Below are 22,600 nucleotides of genomic sequence, written 5' to 3'. Positions count from 1 at the left end.
TTGCCAATCTCAGAATCTGTTTATCAGGGATCGTGGCCTGTAATTTTCTTTTTTTGTAGTATCTTCCTCTGGGCTTGGTATTAAGGTAATTCTGTCCTTGTAGAATATATATATGGAAATTTTCCTTCCTCTTCAGTTTTTTGACTTTTTGTTTTGTTTTGTTTTGATTGTTTGAATACTTTAGTGAGAGTAAGTCTTAACTCTTCTTTAAATATTTGTTAGAATTCACTTGTGAAGCTACCTGGTCCTGGAATTTTGTTTTTTGTGGATTATTTTATTACTTATTCAATTCTGTTACTAGTAATCATTCTGCTCGATTTTCTATTTCTTCTTGATTCAGTTTTGGAGACTTGTATGTTCCTAGAAATTTATCCATTTCTTTTAGGTTGTCCAATTAGTTAGCATACAATTTTTCATAGTAATGTCTTATATTCCTTTGTATTTCTGGTGTCGATTTTTACTTCTCCTCTTCCCTTTTTGATTTTATTTATGTTCTTTTTTTTTTTCTGGCTATGATATGTCTGGCTAAAGTTTTATCAACCTTCCCCCCGCATTCCTCCCAAGAGAACCAGATCTCGGCTTCATTAATCTTTTCTATCTTTCTATTCTCTACATCATTTATTTCTGCCTTAATATTCACTATTTCCTTCTTTATATTAACTTTGGGATGTCTTTGTTTTCTTTTTCTAGTTTCTTTTATCAAGATTTTTCTTGTTTCTTGAGATAGGACTGTATTGCTATAAATTTCCCTCTTAGAACTAATTTTGCTGGGTCCCAAGATTTTGGACCTTTGTGCTTCATTTTCATTTGTCTTCCATGGAATTTTTCTATTTTTTCTTTGATTTATTGCTTGATCCACTGGTTGTTTAGCAACATATTGTTTAGCATGTTGTGTGTTTTTTCCATTTTTTTCCCTTATAATTGATTTCTAGGTTTGTATCATTGTGGTCAAAAAGATATTTGAAATGGTTTCTATCTTAAATTTGTTGAGATTGTGTTTGCAGTGTGGCTTAACATGTGATTTATCCTGGAGAATGTCCCATTTACACTTGATAATAACATGTATTCTGTTGTTTTTGGATGGAATGTTCTGTATATTTCTCTTAGATCCACTTGTCCAGTGCATCATTCAAAGATACTATTTCCTTATTGATTTTTTGCCTGGATGATTTATCCATTGATATATAAGTGGGGTGTTAATACTATTAATACTATTCTCCATTTCTCCACTTATCTGTTAAATTTGCTTTATGTATTTAGGTGCTTCAGAGTTGGGTGCATACATATAAATAGTTCTTTTATCTTGTTGCAGTGATCCCTTTATCATTTTGTAGTGCCATTCTTTGTGTCTTTTTACAGTCTTTGTTTTAAAGTCTATTTTGTCTGACACAAGTAACTCTGGCTTTTTTTGTTTGTTTCTATTTACATAGACTATCTTTTTCTGTCTCTTCAGTTTTAGTCTGTACGTGTCTTTTTTTTTTCAAATTCAATTAATTAACATATAATGTATTATTGTTTTCAGAGATGGAGGTCAGTGATTCATCAGTCTTATATAATGCACAGTGTTCATTATATCTTGTACCCATTACCCAGTTATCCCAATCCCCTACCTCCCTCCAGCAACCTTCAGGTTTTTTTCCTATGATTAAGAGTCTTTTCTGGTTTGTAACCCTCTCTGATTTTATGTTTCTCTCTCGTACCCTATGGCCCTCTGTTTTGTTTCTTAAATTCCACATATGAGTGAAATACTATAACTGTCTTTCTGACTAACTTATTTCACTTAGCATTACAAATGATGAGATTTTTTTTTGATGGCTAGTAATATCCTATTGTATATAAATATCACATCTTCTTTGTCTATTCATCTGTTGATGGACATCTGGGCTCTATCCAGTGTGGCTATTGTGGACATTGCTGCTATAAACACTGGGGTGTAGATGCCCCTTCATATTACTACATTTATATCTTTGGTGTAAATACCCCATAGTGAAAATGCTGGATCACAGGGTAGCTCTATTTCTAACTTTTTGAGGAACTTCTATGCCATTTCCAGAGTGGCTCCACCAGCTTGCATTTCCACCAACAGTGAGAGGGTTCCCTTTTCTCTGTATCCTCACCAGCATCTGTCATTTCCTGACTTGTTAATTTTAGCCCTTCTGACTGGTGTGAGATGGTATCTCATTGTATGTTTCCCTGAGGCCAAGGGATGCAGAGCATTTTTTCATGGGTCTGTTGGCCATTTGTATGTCTTCTTTGGAGAAATGTCTGTTTATGTTTTCTTCCTATTTCTTGATTAGATTAGTTGTTCTTTGGGTGTTGAGTTTGTTAAGTTCTTTATATATTTTGGATACTAGCCCATTATCTGACCTGGTGGCCTCACAGTTCCAGACTTCAAGCTCTATTACAAAGCTGTAATCATCAAGACAGTATAGTACTGGCATAAAAACAGACACATAGTTCAATGAAACAGAATAGAGAACCCAGAAATGGACCCTCAACTCTATGGTCAACTAATCTTCAACAAGGCAGGAAAGAATGTCCAATGGAAAAAAGATAGTCTTCAATAACTGGTGCTGGGAAAATTGGATAGTCACATAAAAAAGAATGAAACTGGACCATTTCCTTACATCATACACAAAGACAGACGCAAAATGGATGAAAGACCTAAATATTGAGACAGGAATCCATCAAAATCTTAGAGGAGAACACAGGCAAGCAACCTCTTGCTAGACATGTCTCCAAAGGCAAGGGAAACAAAAGTGAAAATGCACTCTTGGGACTCCATCAAGATAAAAAGCTTTTGCACAGCAAAGGAAATAGTCTACAAAGCCAAAGAACCGACAGAATGAGAGAAGATATTGGCGAATGACATATCAGTCTGCATGTATCTTTAGGTCTGAAGTAATTTTCTTACAGGGAGCATATAAATGGGTCTTGTTTTTGTTTTGTTTTGTTTTGATCCAGTCTATCACCCTACATATTTTGATTGGAACATTTAGACCATATACATTTAAAGTAATTATTGAAAGTTATATACTTACTTCCATTTTTGTCATTATTTTCTGCTTTTGTTGTTATTGTTTTGTATTTCTATTCCTTTCTTTCTGGTGCTCTTCTCATTAAATGTCATTTCTTTCTTTCTTTTTTAGTGTTATACTTGGATTCCTTTCTCTCTATTGTTTGTGTACCTATTATAGGTTTTTGGATTGTGGTCACCATTAGGTTCATATATGACATCCTAAATATATAGCTGTCTGTATTACGTTGATGGTCTCTGAATTTCAAACACATTCTAGAAGGATTTCTTTTTTACCTTCCCCTCCATATTTGATGTACGTATTGTCATATTTTACATCTTTTTATTTTTTGAGTCCCCTTAACTAATTTTTTAGATAAAATTAATTTTACTACTTTTTTTTAACCTGCATAATAGCTTTATAAGTGATTGCTATGCTATCTTTCCTGTGTGTTTGCTTTTACTCATGACATTTTTTCCTTTCTTAATTTTCGTGCTTGTAATTATAGCATTTCTTTTCCACTTTAAGAAGTCCCTTAAGCTGGGCACCTTGGTAGCTCAGTCGGTTGAGAGGCTGCCTTTGGCTCAGGTCATGATTCCAGACTTCCAGGATCGAGTCCCACATTGGGCTCCCGGCTTCTTGGGGAGTCTGCTTCTCCCTCTGACCTTCTCCTCTCTCATGCTCTCTCTCATTCATTCTCTCTCAAATAAATAATAAAATCTTGACGAAGAAAAAGAAGAAGGAGAAGAAGAAGGAGAATTAGTCCCTTAAGTATTTCTCACAATGTTGGTTTAGTGATGATAAAATCTTTTTTTTTTTTTTTTTAATCTGGGAAACTCTTTAACTCATCTTTAATTCTGAATAACTTTACCAGGTAGACTATTTTTGCTTTTCTTTCTTTCTTTCTTTTTTTCTTGCAGCACTTTAGGGATACTGGGCTGCAGTTTCTGTTGAAAGATCAGCTGATCACCTACTGGGATTTCCCTTGTATGTAACTAGTTGCTTCTCTCTTATTGCTTTAAAAACACTCTCTTTAATCTTTGACATTTTAAATATTACATGGTGTGTGGACCTTATTAGGTTCATGTTTGAAGCTCTCTGTGATTCCTGAACCTAGATATCGGTTTCTTTCCACAGATTAGGGAAGTTTTTAGTTATTTCTTCCAGTTAAGTTTTCTGCCCCTTTCTCTTTTCTCCTTCTCGGATCTCTATAATGTGAATATTTGCTTGATGTTGTCTAAGAGATTCCTTATTTTATACTCATTTTAAAAACTCTTTTCTTTTTGCTGTTCAGATTGGATGCTTTCCATTATCTTGTTTTCCAGAACATTGATCCATTTTTTCCACATTCCTTCATCTACTGTAAAATTCCCTCTAGCATATTTTTCATTCTGGTTATTGTAGTCTTCAATTCTGAGAGTTTTTGGTTTTATTTTTTATTTTCTATCTTTTTGTTGAAGTTCTCATTGAGTTCACCCACTTTTCTTTCCAGTCTGGTGAGCTGCTTCATGACCATTACTTTGAACTCATTATCATGTAGATTGCTTGTCTTAGTTTCATTTTTTTTTTCTGAGTTCTTTTCTTTCTTTCATTTGGAGCATATTTCTTTTTCCCCATTTTGCTTGCATTTGTGTTTGTTTTGGTAAATTAGATGGAAGAGTTACCTCTCTTAAACTTGAAGGAATGATCTTGTGTGTTGTCATCCCTTGAGTAGACTGTGTGTGCCTGGTGACTTTGGCTGCTAGCTGGAGATGTAGCTGCATAGGCTGGGAGTCCTAGAGTACTCTGTGTTGGGGTCTCCCTGGTGGAATGGCTGGAGCTGAAGTGGGCACAGGCTGGGATAGTCCCTGTGCTCTCCATGCAGGGGGCATACTGACAGGACAGCTGAAGCTGAATTGAGTATGAGCTGGCAGGTCCTGTTGCTCTCCATACAGAGGGGGTTTTACCAGTACAGCTGAAGTTTAGGGAAGGCAAGGGCTGGAGGTCTCCTAGGGTTTTCTGTGAAGAAAGTAACCTCGAGGACAGCTGATGGTGGAGGTTCCTGAGACCACAGAGCCCCAGTTTAAATACTTGCAATTTTTATCTATAAAGAAGACTAAAATCCTCGGTATAAAAGAGGAAACTAACCAACTTTTCTAGACTTACCTCTTACCACTCCCCATCTCCCATACTACATTTCATCAATACTGTGCTATCTTGTGAGCTAAAAATAGTATGTCTTTCCATTCCTCTGTTCCTCTGCCTAAATCTTTCACCAGTAAATAGAACAAAGGATTTAGATTTTGATATCAATCTAACTTGAGATTTGCTGGGCAGGTATGGCATAAATAGACAAGTATAAGAGAAATGAAGATTGCAGCGAGGTAGTTCAGATGAGGTATCAAAACTGGAAGAATCAAGAGACACAGGCTATTTCCAAAAGTCTCATATATTGGGATCAAGAAATTAAAGTTGTAATTTGCTGGGGCATCTGGGTGGCTCAGTTGGTTAAGCATCTGACTCTTGATTTTGGCTCATGTCATGATCTCAGGGTCATGGGATCGAGTCCCGCATTGACCTCTGTGCTCAGCACAGAGTCTGCTTGAGATTCTCCCTCCCTCTTTCTCCCTCAAATAAATAAAATCTTTAAAAAGCCAAACGTTTTAATTTGTGGATCCAATAGGTAATTATTAAACACTTACTGTGTGCCAAATACTGTTTTAAGCACAGGGAAACAGCAGTTTTCTTTTTTAAGATTTTATTTATTTGACAGAGATCACAAGTAGGCAGAGAGGCAGGCAGAGAGAGAGGGGGAAGCAGCCTCCCTGCTGAGAGCAGAGAGCCCAATTCGGGGCTCAATCCCAGGACCCTGAGATCATGACCTGAGCCAAAGGCAGAGGCTTAACCCATTGAGCCACCCAGGTGCCCCGAAACAGATTTTTAAAAAGACAAGAGTTCCCAAGGTATTTGCCAAAGTGCATATTTTCAGAGATAAAGCAGTTCTGGAAGATTCAAAGATCAGAGAGTGTGCCTTTGAAGAGTTGGCTGAAGTGTTGTGGTCTGGGTCACTAGAGTTTAGAAAAGCAAGAAACTCTAAGGAGAATAGATTCCCTAAGCTATAAACATGGACAGGAAATCAATCGGGACATTGTTGACACTTGGGTGATAAGACAAAAGCCAGATGCAAAAGTCTTCAATGAGGGGCGCCTGATTGGCTCAGTGGGTTAAGCCGCTGCCTTCGGCTCGGGTCATGGTCTCAGGGTCCTGGGATCGAGTCCCATATCGGGCTCTCTGCTCAGCGGGGAGCCTGCTTCCTCCTCTCTCTCTCTGCCTGCCTCTCTGCCTGCTGTGATCTCTCTCTGTCAAATAAATAAATAAAATCTTTAAAAAAAAAAAAAGTCTTCAATGAATGTAAGGGAGTGAACAGGAGGTTGCTATGTTGTAGAGATGGAAATGGGCGGAAAGTATAGTGAGATGCAAAAGTTTCAATGGAACGGTAATGTTTACTTGAAAGTAGTAGAAGCAGTAGTTGAAAAAAAAAGAGCATGCTCTACCTTCTGGCCCTGTGGGATACATGTAAAATGAGAAGAACCAGGTTTTAATTAAGGAAGTGGAAAAGACATTATATGAACTCTCTAAGGGATTTGTTGACCATGGAGTGAGGAATAAGGTTTCTACAGCCCAGTGAAAAGAGAAAGCACAGAAAAGTATGAGGATGAATATACAGCAGAACTTACAGTTTGGGCAGTGTTAGAGGAATGGACTTAGCTGACTCAAATATTTCAAAAATGTCTCAAATAAGTATAACAGATTGAGTCCAGGTTCTAGAGACAGACTTTCTAAGGTAGATTTCAGCTTTACCACTTTATATAGATTCTGTGACTGGAAATTATATAAAATGCTTTGTATGGAACGCACACAGAGCAAATCTTAATTAGGTATTATCACGATTCTGAAGTTCAAAGAAGTTGTGGGAAGCAAAATGAAGCAGTCACAGGCCTGTTTTATAAACTGGTATAGGCTGAGGCCCTAGAAAACAAAGGTCTGATCAATAAACTTTGAAGCCAGTCCCAGATAAGGTCGCTGGTAGAAATGGAGGCCAATATTTTGAGAAACTCACAGGACTTGAGGCCTCATGATAGTGATGTGAATAAAAACAAATAGTCAGCTTAAAGACTCAATAGCAAAGCATACCATCACCTGGAACCTGATTAAAACACTCCCACTGAAAAGTGTGCCTAGTTTTGTGTTTATTTGCCCTATTACATAGCTATGAACCTTAGAGCCCAAGGTAGGCAGGGCAATAAGACAGGCTTAAAAGTAAATGTGTTAAAACATTCATATTTATGAAGGCATATGATAAAGTACAATTGCTAATGGTTTCTGGGCTAAGATGATAGTGGATTAGTTTTTATTTTTTTTTTATTTTTTTATTTTTTTTTTTTTAAAGATTTATTTATTTATTTGACAGAGAGAGATTACAAGTAGGCAGAGAGGCAGGCAGAGAGAAGGAGGAAGCAGGCTCCCTGCTGAGCAGGGAGCCCGATGCGGGACTCGATCCCAGGACCCTGAGATCATGACCTGAGCCGAAGGCAGCGGCTTAACCCACTGAGCCACCCAGGCGCCCGTGGATTAGTTTTTAAAACGAGCTCAGGCTTTGCCATTTACTATGTGACTTTGATAGTAACATTGACTAATCCTCATCTTCTCTAATATGGAAATAATTGTTTCACACTGTTAGAGGAATTTCACACTGTTCACAGGAATTAGTTGTACAAATGCATATAAGGTACAGCATATATGTGTTACTAGAAAATATTTTATAAATTCTAGCTAGTATTTACTACAGGACCAGAACTAAATCAGACCTACTGGACATCAGATTTGTGTTTTCTGTCACCACTGCTCCAACATGTTTGTTATTTCCTAAAATTCCCCATTATATGAAAAGCAAAAACAGATGTTGCCATGTTCATCCTTTGGGAGAGAAGATGGAGAGTAGCTGAGAGGAAGTTCTGACTCCCTAGTGCAAAAATCCATTTAGATCTTATGATAAAAATGTACAAGATTTACATCCAAAGGACAGAAAAAATGTACTTAACATTAAGTAATGTAAAATTGTGTCAGTGATATAGACAAATTAAAGGAATTTGTTTTCTTTTGGCACTGTGTATCTAACAAAGTTAAATAAGGTCCATGGTTGACTCTGATCATGTCTTTATCCAGCAAATTAGGTTCTTAAAGAATACATACTTTCTCCCTTCACTTGAAGAAAGAAATAGCAAGAAAAGAGTTCACCCTGATTTCAGATCTCCATGCATGAAGTATTAAGTACAGATATAAAAGAGGGAAAGGACACACCTAACCATTTGTGTTCTTTTAGAAATCATTACATGATACATGACTTTGCTTCATCTGTGTCTTTATAAGCTAAATGATTTCCTAGCATTTGCTTCAATGAATCTATAAGGAAGGAACCATGTACTTCAGCTCTCCAACACCCTCAGAAGACAATATTCTAAATACTATTGAAAAAAATTCTTGTATACTAGTATATAATCCTCACATATATCAGGCTCAGATTTAGAATTTAATAAAAATATATAGTAAATAAAAACAAAATTTGGATGGATTTTGCCAGTTATTTTATACTTATTAGGCCAAGATGGTCTGAAACTTATGCAGTAAATATATTAAAGAACAAATGAGAATTTTTTGATCTCCTTAGATGAAGCAGTATTAAACTTATTTACACCTAAATTACATCTGTTCAAGAGCAATTTATTTAAAGTAGGTGTCAAAAATGTGTCTTTTGGAGTTCCTAAACTAGAATTTGGCCTGGATATCAACTCTATACATCATCCCAGTTAAGAATGGTTAATAAAAACCAAGACACCGGGGCACCTGGGTGGCTCAGTGGGTTAAAGCCTCTGCCTTCGGCTCAGGTCATGATCTCAGGGTCCTAAGATGGAGCCCCACATCTGGCTCTCTGCTCAGCAGGGAGTCTGCTTCCCCCCTCCTCTCTCTCTGCCTGCCTCTCTGCCTACTTGTGATCTCTATCTGTCAAATAAATAAATAAAATCTTTAAAAAAAAAAAAAAAAAAACCAAGACACCAAAGAGAAGATACTTGAGAGAGAATATATTGCTTAAGGAAATTCTATATGGAGTCTAAGTTAAGTATGATAACTCAGTAATCAGAAAGACAGCAAACGCTAGCACAAGTATTTTTGGACATTCTGTTTATCTATTATGAAGTTAAATATCCCCAAAGATAACTTGTTTTCCTGACTTCAAATAATTTTCACTAAACTCAATTACATATGGCTTTTGTATACAAAATGAAAAGCCAAGATAGGTAGCAAATTTAGAGACACAGGTGTAAAGATGTTGAATTTTCTATCATTAAACTGGATTTGAGTGTGGTTTTAAACTCAGTATGTTGCAAATACAGTTGTACTTGAACTAAAAGATAAATTATGGTTAACATAGTCTATCTTTTCTATCCTATTAGCAAATAACATTTAAGAGACTTCCTTTTTAATGGTTAAAATGTTTTTTAAAGGGATTATTTGCTTATATACACCAACTCTTTTGAGTCAACTAAATTGACATTTCAGATTTTTTTAAAAAAACTTCTGTATTACTTAGGTTAAGGATTCTCAGAATTCTAAAGCCAAACAGCAGCCTGAATAGCATAGAAATGTGAACCAGTATTCCTGGGTTTTCACAGTCTAAAATGGTCCTTAAAGCATGGTGGCTAAAATGACTTTGAAATTTCATTTTAAGTCTTATGTTGTAACTCACAGGCTTTATGTTTTGCATTCTTCCACTGATATATCCGTGTTGGTTTTAATAGGAAAATAGTTTTAATTACCATTAAGAAAATTCAAAAACACATGGCATTCCATGGCTTTGTCTAATCCTTATATAATTAGAAAAGCATGATCATGGGGTTTAGACTGTCAGGATAATGCATTAGAGTAAGTGTCTTCCTTTTAAAGGCATTTGACAAAAAAATTCTGGAAGTCTTAACTTTGTATTCTTTAAAATAATTTAATATCAAATTTTGAGTCTTAGATGAGTAAGTTTAAATAAATTTTATGGTTTTTTTTTTTTTTAGAATTAGAAAAACTTCATATTTAGAAGGGATATTTTTTAATAAGCAGGGTAAATTTACCAGTGTTGTCATATCATCCATGTTACCTCTCTTAAATCCATGTTACCAGTAATTGTTTAAAAACCACTGATCTGGGGCGCCTGGGTGGCTCAGTGGGTTAAAGCCTCTGCTTTCGGCTCAGGTCATGATCCCAGGGTCCTGAGATCGAGCCCCGCATCAGGCTCTCTGCTCAGCCGGGAGCCTGCTTCTTCCTCTCTCTGCCTGCCTCTCTGCCTACTTGTGATCTCTGTCAAATAAATAAAATCTTTTAAAAAACAAGAACAAAACACTGATCTTAGAGTCCAAATTCTGTAGAATGGCATATCTTCTGACCTTTTCCTATCAAGACATATTTTCTTTAGCTTCCCTGTTTCATAATCTACAACCTAGCCATGTTAACTTTTAGTTTCTCTAGGGTGCCATAAGCTTGATTTGGGTATCTCTTCATTTTTTAAACACACTATATTGGTCTTCAATAGTTCCCTTCCTCATTCCTCCCTCCAACCCAACTCTATAACTACCTTCAAGAATCCTTACCTGATAAAGGTTAAATATGATATAATAGCACCCAGTAGTTGCTCCACAAAACATATCAATCTATCTAAGTGCTTGTTTACTTAGAGCAGACTGAAAGCCCCATGATAAAAAGGAACTGTGTTTTTTGTGCCATTTCACAGCATTTTAGGTGTGCACATGGCTAACAGATAGTATTTGTTGAATGAAAGAATGAATGAATTCTCAAGAGGTTAAAAGATGTTACCAGATGAAGTATAAAATCCTTTAAAAATTCATTTATATCTCTAGTTGGTAGAAAACATAGTTTTAGGGGTATTTCATTTGAAAGCACACTTGGATTTTTTATACTGACCATCTTTAAAGCCAGAATCTACCTCTTCAAAGTGCTTTCCTGTAGTTAATTTTAAAGGTAAATTCAACTTTTTAAAAAAACAAAAGTGGTAAGGGAATAAATTAACCACAAGTAACTTATATACACTCTGTTATTACGAACGATGGTATTAAGTAAAAAGAGCATGGGCTTTAAAGTTAAAAAATACCTCCATTAGCTCAAAAATTTTTATAAGTGCCCCCCCTTAAAATTGGCCCAAAAGGCAATTTTTATATACTACAGACATTCCCAAAGCTATCATTTCTACAGGTGTTGATATTTTATACAGTGCTTGCAGAAATTATCTTGGCTGAAACTAAAAATAACAGAAACTAGGGACGCCTGGGTGGCTCAGTTGGTTGGACGACTGCCTTTGGCTCAGGTCATGATCCCAGAGTCCTGGGATCGGGTCCCGCATCAGGCTCCCAGCTCCATGCGGAGTCTACTTCTCCCTCTGACCTCCTTGCTCATGCTCTCTCTCACTGTCTCTCTCTCAAATAAATAAATAAAATCTTTAAAAAAAAAAAATAAAATAACAGAAACTAAAAAATAAAAGAAAGGATATGGATGAGAAAAGGGGCTCAGCAAACTAACTGGCCTTGCTCTAGCTACCATGATTAGTAAATGGTGATATCCAACTTCAAATCCTGTTTCCTGATGTCTCATGTCCAGTATTTTGCCATATATTGTCTTGTCATGTGAATTAGACTAGAAGCTCCTTGAAAGTAGACAGTTCTACTAAAACATAGCATAAACATTTCCAGGAACTTCCCCATTATGTAAAAATCACAAAATAAAAAATGGGGTTGGGGCACAATTCAAAAACTTTATCAGGAACATAAAAGTAAACAGTAAAAAATGGCAGCACAGTTTTACATATGTTAAGTGGTTAAAAAAAATAAATACTGCTATAAATAGGACTTCATCTTGAAAAAGGTCTTAAGGGGGCACCTGGGTGGCTCAGTGGTTTAAGCTGCTGCCTTTGCTCAGGTCATGATATCAGGGTCCTGGGATCGAGTCATGTATCGGGCTCTCTGCTCAGCAGGGAGTCAGCTTCCTCCTCTCTCTCTCTGCCTGCCTCTCCGTCTACTTGTGATTTCTCTCTGTCAAATAAATAAAATCTTTAAAAAAAAAAAAAAAGGTCTTAAGTTGCTTTTGTGGAAGACGGTATGGGAAGTGGTGTTAGAGCTTATTAGTTATTACTGTAAAGTGTTGGTTACCTGAAACTAGACCAAAAGTTAACATCAAATCTGGTGTTAACTGTGGCACCTAATATATTTGGAGAACTGAGGTAAACAACAGATGTCTAAGGATTATACATGAGCACATTTTAAATTTCTAGATAGTTCTATACAGCTGCTTTAGCTGGCTGCAGTTTTTTGCTTTTATCAATGTTTCCCATGATGAGTTAAATTCATGTAATGTTTAAATTATTCCCTTTTATCAAATATGTTGGAACAGTTTGCCTTTTCCAAGTGTTATAAAGCTATATTGTGGTTCTATTTAATTCCCTACAATGCATGTAGCAAGTGTCCAATGCCTTTTGAATAAAAGAGGTCTAATACTTACAAAGAAAGAAAAATAAATCGTCCATAAATGGAATGCAAAAATCTTCCCCAAGCAAGGGAAAAGAAAAACTATGAATGGGATTTCACATTGTAGTTCACACAAATCTGCATAGGGCATATTTGAGGCACATGTTATCTCCATTTTACAGATGGGAAAGTTAAGGCTTGTAAAGGTCTCACAGATACTAGGTGGCAGAATGAGGCTTGAATAGTTTGTATCCATGCCTATGCTTTATCCAAAAAAAACACCACCCAGTATCTCACATTGTAGGGAAGAGAGAGCTATTTTAATGTTATTATTTCCCTCTGGAGCTCTTTCACTTACATCTTTAGAAAATATTGTTACTTCTATGATCATGTATGCTTTACTTTCTTGGAATCATGACTAATTGAATTAGAATTATCTTTTAGAAGTTTATGAGTCTCCTTCAAGGAGCTCTTTTAACCACAATTCTTTGACAGATTCCCCTCCACTAGAATTGAACATAGTGTAAATATATGAATGCTACAGGTTTCTGAAAGACTTCTAGTTATTTGAACCATCTGGAATTATAACAATCCCAAAATTTAAAAAGAAAAATAAAGGCAAAAGGATTTTAAGCTGAACCAGACGAAAACAGGAAAACATCTGAATATTATATAGGACACAGTATCACTTGTCAGTTCATTAACCAGAAGTAAAAAGGGATAATGTAATCAGTTATGGTTATAAAAACAAAAAGTCACATGAGCAAGAAACTTAACCACAAAGAAGAAAAGAGAATGGATGAAAAATGAAGAAAGAAACAGTGTAAATGACAGCTAAAGCAGCAAGGTTTAGGGACAGCAATAATGATGGAAAGCAGGAGAAAAGTCAAGCAGGACAGGATACTGGAGAAAACTGCTAGCCACAAAATCATTAAGAACTATGCTAAGAGTATATTAAGAGTCCCTAAAGGCATACTATGGCAAAGCTAAATCTATACTCCGCTCTAACTATGAGTATCAGCAATATCACTCAGCGAAGCTTATGTATTTCACCTACAAAACTGCTATCCAGTTGGAGTCAGGAAATGGATTGAAGAGGCATTTGGTGAATAGAAAAGCTGCCTATTTACTAAAATGACCCATGGGGATAACTTTATTATACCATACTTTGAGTCAGCACTTAAGAAAAGATTGTTAATTTCTAATTGTTTAAAATCAGTTCACATGGAATTTCTTTCCTTGTCAAGCTAAATTTGAGGTTTAGGACTAAAAAAAAAAAAAATCATACTGACTTCTACTATTAGCTGTTTACCTTTTGACTTGTAAAACTAAATTAGTTTTGAGAAATAGCAGGACTGTATTTCCTTTAACTGGTAAAACACACTGGAGGATGGGCCTGGGAAGCCAAGGATCTGTATTCTAATTACAGGTCAGTCAAGAGAAATAGGTTGTGAAACAATTCTTTTGACTTTTCTAGAAGTCTGTATTTAAAATGAGATTTGAAACAATAACACATGTATTATAGAGTACTTTTCAGTTCCAGTTATTCCTTAAGGTTATTAACAGTATTTATTGGAGTAACTTAAAATTACTAACAAATTTTCACTCAGAAAAAAATTTCATGAAACTGGAAAAAAGTATATTCTACTAGAGTCCTTCTCAAACTTTAATGTCCAAATGGATCTGACCTGCCAATCTTGTCAAAATGTATTCAGCAGGTCAGAGACAGGGCCAGAGATTGAGTTTCTAATAAGCTCCCAGGTGATACTAATTGCTGCTGATCTGGGGACTGCATTTTTAGTAGCAAGCTTCTAGGATCTGAAGAAATTGTAATGCTGACAAGTGAGGCTATCCCAGACATTACTATTCAACAGTGACTATGACCAGAAATGCAAGGAAAATATACCAGAAAGTCTGATGATTAAATATATTTGGAATTTGTGTTAATATGGGAGATGCAAAGTGGGTAGAGGAACAAGAAAAGTTGGTAAATGAAGCTGAATAACGGGGGTTATAGTCTTCTGTTGTTTAAATGTTTGAAATGTTTCATAATAAAAAGTAACATGTCTTCACTAAAAAATCCTATACAACACTAACACCGATTAAAGGAATGAAAACAAAGATGCAAAGCATCTTTCCATTGAAATGGGGAGGGTAGAAAGTTGGAAGAAGGGTGGCTTTAATGGCTACCAAGAAAGGATGTATTTTTAAGAATCTTACACATAATTTCAGCTTTTAAGATACTATCAGCAATTCCTTGCTTTTCACATCTTTACATTAGGAGAAACTTGATACTCCAACAACTTATTCAATATTTGTTAAAAAATGATTTAAAAGCCTTAAAGTTGGTTAAATGTCATGAGATTTGGTGAGAGGAGTATAGATGTCCAAATATCTCAATCCTAAAAAATTTAGGCTACAGAATACAGAACAAATATAAGACAAGAGCAACTGCTGAATTTTTTTTAAAAAAATCAAAAAACAAAAACAAACACTCAATTCAAGGTAATGATTACCTCTGTGAAGGTATGGCGTAGGGACTGTATCAGAAAGTACACAGGGATGTCAGTTCAATCTGTAATGTTTTATTTAAGTTATGTATTAAAATTATAAAGTATGGAAAGTGTTACGTGTGAAACAATCAAGTGCTAAGTGCATAGCGTTCATTTTATTTTCTCTGTATTCTTCTGCGTATCTGAACACTTCTTGTCCTTAATGTGAATAATCTGATATTTCAACATGTATACTTTCATTTGCAAAACCTAAAGTGAAAAAAAAAACTTAAAACGCTGTGTATTTCGGGGCACCTGGGTGGCTCAGTGGGTTAAAGCCTCTGCCTTCGGCTCAGGTCATGATCCCAGGATCCTGGGATCGAGCCCCATATCGGGCTCTCTGCTCAGCGGGGAGCCTGCTTCCTCCTCTCTCTCTGCCTGCCTCTCTGCCTACTTGTGATCTCTGTCTGTCAAATAAAATAAATAAAATCTTAAAAAAACAAAACAAAACACAAACGCTGTGTATTTAGAATAGAAAATAACTATAAAATAAGATTTTTGATAAGTACACAAATTCTAAGACTATAGCTTAAAATATTTTTCTAGAAACATATAGCTACAAAGTTCACTAAACAATATTGTACCCTTTTTTCCTGAATGAACAATTCAGATTCGTTTTAAAATGTGTCAGTGAGGAAACCTAGTTCTAACTAGTCATAAGAATATCTTTTCTTTTCATAGCCTTCAAAGTCTTTAAGTGTTAGAATTACGTCCAAGTTTCACAGCAACCTTTTAAGGTTTTTTTGTGTATATATATATATATATCCCACTTATAAGTAGAGCCTATAATTAAATACATATCTATGTTCAATTATCGGGCTATCAAATAGTTCAAACAGAAAACTTAAGAATAATAACTCTAGTCTCCTTTCATTTGGTTTTGGGATGCATTATATATTTGCATTCTCCATCTTTTTGCTTTACTGGACTGACACTTAAAAAATAATTTTAAGCCATTAAAAAATAATTCCTTGTAGCAAAAAAGGCAGTAGGATATGATTTATTGTTGGTAAGTTTTCTACAGGCTAATCTAGCAGTCCTAGAACTTTGGCATTGTTAAATTTTCTCTTACACAGCGTTTCTGCATTTATCTTGTTTGAGCTTCACAATAATTCTGTGACATGGGCAGAGCAGAATTTATTGCCTCCATTTTATAGATGAAGGTTACTGAGGCTTAGAAAAGTGACTTGTCCTTTGCCTAGAAACTATATGGTGATCCAAACAGAACTACAAGAACAAATTAAGTTAACTGTAATTTGGTTAGACTAATTTTAAATCTTAAACTGCCTCAAAACATATTCCTAACATAACAAAAAAGAATGATTTGTTACCCTTCCTGTTAAGCCAAGGTATTCTTAGTGGCTTTCAAATGCTACATTACATTTCTAATGTTAAATATAAATACATATGAATCCATTCCTTAAGTAGATGCTTTGAAACCCATTTCCAAATAAATCTTAATGTCAAAAAACCAGGTTTCCTACCACAGTCATAAAAAAAACTAACTATTCAAGGTAAGGCCTATTAACAAGTAGCTAAGTCGTAAGAACACTTCACTGTTCACTAGTTCACTATAAAAGACTGAGGCATATAAAGGTAATGATAACAATGCTGACAGTATTTTCACCTAGCACTTCAACAACTTAGATATGACAAGGACTGGGTTAATTTAATATACCAAATATACCAAATATACCAAATTTTAAATATTCTACAATGTCAAAATTACCACTTCACTGACTTGGTGCTTTGGAAGGAAGGCTGTGTTATCAATCACAGTGTACTCTAAGAGACTGAAGAACCTGCCATTCTCTGGGGAGGAAGAAATTTGGTGTCTGGTTATCCTCTGTCAGAAGTATTGTGAACTCTCCCCAGATCAGCAACTGAAGCAATCCAGCTCCTGTGCACATTTCAGGACCTTCCTTTCTTCATTCAACCCAAAGCCAGCCACAAAAAGTACTTGAAAAGTGGCTAAGTACCTACTTTCAGTGTTTCAACCACCACCCTAAGACGTTCTCTTAGAAGAAATTTTGTTCAGTTACTATTCATTAGCCATGGTATTTATTGGTTTTTTATTTTAGGCACATCTGCTGTTGCTTTGAGTGCTTCTACTGTATAATCCCATTTTAAGAAGAAAAAATACGAGATCACCTAGCTTCCAAAGAACCCCAAGTTGTTGACTCAAATGTAAGCAACTGTCTTATTTACTAGATTCTTCTTTCTTGGAGATAACTGAATTGTTGTATTAATATAGCACATTTACAGTTATCGCCTACTCCTTCATTTGTTTCTTTTTTCTCCTACTATATGAGTTTTGCATAATTCTTAGTTATATCATAGCAAAACAAACCTATGGAACATGTATTAACTCCAAAGTTACCAATATATTTTTAAAAAGTGACCAAAAATATTATGAGTTACACATAATAGCACCCTAGCCGAACTCCTTAAAAATAAAAGTAGAAGTTGCAACATCTCAATTACCCTTAAGTTTTAAAATACCTGAATGTATTATCTTCCCACCCATGGCAAAAAAACAGACCAAATGTTACTATTTCTTCCCAATAACATCTAGTACCCTTTGTTAAAACTCACAAGGTACTCTAAGATTAGCAGGAAATCTTTAGCAGACACAAAAGATGAAAGATGAAACTGCAGCAAGAGAGCATGGCAAATCCAAAAGATCTATTAGTGCATAAATCTACTGGAAAAAAAAAACAACAACAAAAGAGATAGAAAGAATTAACAAGATACAGTAAAAGTTATGTCTTTAAAGCAGTAGATTATAACAGGGTGGGAAATGTTTAATATGTGTCCTCCTGAAAAGCAGTTACCATCTTTTAAATTAAAAAGAAAACCAGCTGGTATATTTTCACAGCATCTAGATTTATTTATGGTATAAAGCCATATAATTGTAATAGTATTACTCCTTTCCCACCCTGGCAGAGAATAAACATGAATTCAGAAGCACAGTGGAGTGAAAAACAAAGAAGAGGAGAGAGAAAAGGCAGCAGAGAAAGACAGAAAAGGTGAATACAGAGCTACAGAAGTGTTTATTGAGCATGCTACAGAGGTAAGCAGAGTACACACAAAAGGAAATTAAACAACCATCAAACCTCCCAACTTTGTTAGAAAATTAATTTTTAATTGTGCCACTTTCAAACTATACTGAATTTTACATTTCTAAAGATGTAAAAACTCAACTAATAGAAAATATACATGACCATTCTGTCTACATAGATAACAGAATCTATGAATCTTGAAACTAAGTACATCAATTTCAAAAAGTATTGGTCATTTAAACAGAATCAACAATTCAGATTGACAAGAACTGTTCAAATTAATTTGACCTGTAGATTCTGAGCCATGTTTTTATTAAAGTCAGATCTATTCCTAAATACAAAATATTTTGAAGATTTATTAAAACTGAATATTACAATGCAAGGTAAATTAAGACTAAAGGCACATAAACTTTGGTCCCACCTGGTTGTCAGTTTTAGAAAACTGCCACAAAATTAATCTTCCTGCAAATTTTCGCAGTACACTTTCTTTATCTTTGAAAAATACATGCACCAGTTCCTGAACTAGCTAGACCAGTCTGCACATGCTCAGAAATCCACAACCATATTCCAAATCTTAATTACAAACTAAGGATGGCAATATATATTTAAATGCACGTAAGTCATGTCAACTTCAAAAACATCTACGAAAAATATTCAGCCACAAACAAGACATTACTTAGTGCTGACATTTATATGATACGTCCCACAAGAGTGTGTACAAAAAGGTTAAGATTCCACAATGCTTTCCACATAGGGCTCAAACTTACAGAAATCACTTTGTTGTCTTAAGAAATTAATACTCTGCATCTTGTTAATTTTAACTAATGCCTACATTCATAACTGAATCTAGACCAGAATTGTGAGATACAAAAGGCCAATGTTTTTTTAAAGCAATAAAGCCTAAGGTAGTAAAAACTAAAAAAAATGCTGCTTTAATTCTTTCAGTATCATGTATCTTATTTGATTAAATAGAAAGAAATGTGACAAGTCAATAATTCAAAATAAGTTCCAAGCAGGAGAAACAAAAACTTAACCTTTTTACACACCCCTGCCTCAACATATTGTAATTCCCATATAACAATGTGCCCTAGACAACCAATTCCTTTTTCCTAGTAAATGCACAATAGCAACACTAGTTTTCCTTTTTAAGGCACGTATGTCAACTAAGTTGAAAAAGGAAAGTATAATTAAACTATAAACTAAAATCATAAACAGACAATAAAAATGGCCTCCCTATAGAACAGATGAAATACAGCAGTTAACAACTCTGCCTTTACGTATGCCATTTCATTTTTATAACCAAGGAATGATAACAGCATGGGGAAAAAAAAAGGAAACAACAACAAAAAAATCAAACTCTGGTCCCCACTTTTCTGAACAGTCAATAGGTGATGACACCAAACAATGTGATATACCCTCGAGCTTCACCTCCCCCTTTTTAAATTGTTGACTTAGAGAAAGACACTCTCAGATGATGGTTTTCACCAAGGTTGTAATTATGAAGATCAATCAAGGCCTGGATAGCTTCTTCCACTGTTGCCATCTGAAGAAGAGCCATTTTGTGATCTCTTCTGAAACAAAATTATGAAATTAGATACTTCATAAAAATTAGGAAGGGCTTACATACTTGAATTTTTACCCATTCTAGAATCAATTTCCATAAACATAAAGGGTAAAAATTACTATGAAGACAGTTTTTAACTTATATGAAGTCACTAATTTAAAGACAAGAAAGCTTGCTTACTGAAAAAACTTAAATGCTTTCACAGTGCCCCCAGTGTTAGCAAACAGTGTTCGCAGATCCTCTTCTGCTACTGAAGGACTAGGAAAACAGGATGGAAAAAAAGGGTAAAGATTAATAATACATTTTATGTTTTACTCTTAAAATGTACTCCCTTAAAAAACTAGAAGTTTCATACTTACGGGATATTGGATAGGTGAAGGGTTGCAGAAGGAGGAAAAATGTTCTGAAAATTTTTGGATCCAGGTTTCTTAAAACGATGCAATGGGGAATTACCAAAATCCTTTGTTAGCCCTTGATCATCAAGTCCCTCTCGAGGTAGTTGTACAGTCTGATGTTTAGACAGAGTAACACGAATAATTTTGCCATACATTTTCTGTCCATTAAGATGGTTCATGGCTGTAAAAAGAAAAAATGCTTATTAAAAAACAAAGTCCAAAAGCAAAAAGAATTCTTTAGAATAGCAGAAATAACTGAATTCTATGATTTTTAAAATAAATCTTAAGTTTACAACAGCCCTTGGGGACAAGATGATTTAAATTTATTTGCACTAGACAAGCATTCAGGCAAAAAAGCCAGTTTTCTGTCATAGGATGAAAATCCTGATTATGAATCTCTCTCTTCCTTGCCAATCCTGCTGATAAGTCATATACTTAGTTGCTGCAGAAGGAAACTTCGTACTCATCTATAACTTTTTCTCCCTTCTGCCCCACAACCTAATTGCCAAGTCCTAGAATACCCTTCTTCCTAATTATCCCTCAATTCATCTCTCTATTCTCCACTTTTCACTGTCAAAATGTTTTGATCTGTATAACTCAGTCTCCTAATTTATCTTCCTGTTGGATTTTTTCTACTTTTCTCCAACCCATTCTATTATACAGCAGCTAGATGAACTCTATAAATTACAAATCTGATGTCATTACCTGCTTAAAATCCTTAAGGTCACACTAGGAAAGGTATAAGCCATATTAAAGAATGAAATCTTCTCAGCCTCTTTGAACATATTTCCTGATGATGTAAAACAATACCCACTACTTTGTTAGTACTGATAATCAAGTGTAAGACAAAACCATCCTACCCCTCATGGAACTTGTGGTTTTTTAGTACTATACTTCTTTGCACTTTAAGCTTCAGCTATATAAAACCTATCTCCTTGACATGCTCGTTTTTCTCACCTTTAGCCCTGTGTGTATGCTGTTCTATGTATAACAATTTCCCAATCATCTAAAATCATCTGAGTCCCGAATTTTCTCACTAGTTCCACTGCATTTCACATACTTTTAATTTTCACTTATAAAATCATTATTCATAGAGATGGTACATAAAACTATTAAAATTAACTTGAATTGCAAAACACTTTTAAAGTTCTATCATTCTGTTGCTTATGATAAAGTGCTATTAGCTTACACAAATGTGTTTTAAGGAATGAATCTAGGGTATAAAGTGGTTTAAAGAAGTAGATTAAGGCTGTTATAAAGAAAGCTGTCTTAGTTCAGCTTTGAAAAGTTATGAAAAGACTGCACAAACAGCTGAGTTTTGATATAATGAAGGGCAGAAATAAGAAAACAATAAACTCCTAGGCGCAGTACTTCTACTATGTACCTGTACGAAGAGGAGATGGATGATAAGAGAACTGGGATTTAAATAAAGCAAAATAACCAAAGAGCTAACTCTGGAAGTAGTCAGGTAATGAGAGGTATTCTAGTCAGTAATCTCAAGTGGATGAGGGCTGAAGATGAGGAGTCAAGCATCATGGTTTTTAAGTATTTTTAAAAAAGAAGCTTGTCAAAAACTGAGGCACAATAATAATTATTACACAAAAAGCAGATTACTTGAATTACTAATTTAAGCTGAATCCAGTTTAAATAACAGGATTCTACCTTGAAATCGGTTATAAGAAATATGGGGTAAATGGGCAAAGCAATCAATGATAAAGGAGGAAATGGCCAATGTTGCACAGTGGAAATGGCACTTTCAGTGGAAAATAATCTTTTACTTTTCCCTTAATCTCTGAAGAAGATATTAAAAACAAATTCAAGAGATGGTTAAAAAAAATTTATAGATTTTTATACAGGAGTTTATAAAATGTGGAACTGAAGTTTATCAGTAAGTATCTCCTTTATAATTCAAAGTATTGTTTGTGTTGTCTCTCATTTTTAAAAAAATGAATCTCAACATCTACTTCTCTATTTTATTAACTACTCAAAAACCCAGCTTTTTTTTTTCTCTCAACTGTCTTTTATACCAATGATTTCTAGTCTTGTCTATTATTATCATCATCTCCTTTCCTTGGGTTTATACCAACATATAAAGTTAACTTCCTGTTAAAACACCACTTTCTTGATCCATTCATCTGTTGATGGACATCTAGGTTCTTTCCATAGTTTGGCTACCGTGGAGATCAAGAAGATGTGGTATATATACACAATGAAATACTATGCAGCCATCAAAAGAAATGAAATCTTGCCATTTGCGACAACATGGATGAACTAGAGCGTATCATGCTTAGCGAAATAAGTCAAGCAGAGAAAGACAACTATCATATGATCTCCCTATTATGAGGAAGTGGTGATGCAACATGGGGGCTTAAGTGGGTAGAAGAAGAATCAATGAAACAAGATGGAATTGGGAGGGAGACAAACCATAAGTGACTCTTAATCTCACAAAACAA

The 22,600-nt window shown here is 35.0% G+C and overlaps 1 protein-coding gene across 4 annotated transcripts in view; it reads right to left on the bottom strand.

Annotated features, from left to right (window-relative positions):
* Positions 1-18,160: 18,160 nt before the first annotated feature.
* PTBP2 (polypyrimidine tract binding protein 2) overlaps positions 18,161-22,600 on the bottom strand; it is a 98,783-nt gene continuing 94,343 nt past the window's right edge. For 2 of the 4 annotated variants that reach the window (XM_059375473.1, XM_059375471.1), the window contains exons 12-14: positions 20,112-20,328; positions 19,933-20,010; positions 18,161-19,759 (exon numbers count right to left, since the gene is read on the bottom strand). In XM_059375473.1, the coding sequence (XP_059231456.1) occupies positions 19,627-19,759; positions 19,933-20,010; positions 20,112-20,328 (428 nt within the window). In that variant the 3' untranslated portion in view covers positions 18,161-19,626. The remainder of the gene's footprint in view (positions 19,760-19,932; positions 20,011-20,111; positions 20,329-22,600) is intronic. The other 2 variants (XM_059375470.1, XM_059375472.1) reach the window with 1 other exon arrangement.

Source organism: Mustela nigripes, chromosome 14 (assembly GCF_022355385.1).
Source record: "Mustela nigripes isolate SB6536 chromosome 14, MUSNIG.SB6536, whole genome shotgun sequence".
NCBI lineage: Eukaryota > Metazoa > Chordata > Mammalia > Carnivora > Mustelidae > Mustela > Mustela nigripes.
This window is presented reverse-complemented; position numbering and strand designations above follow the sequence as displayed.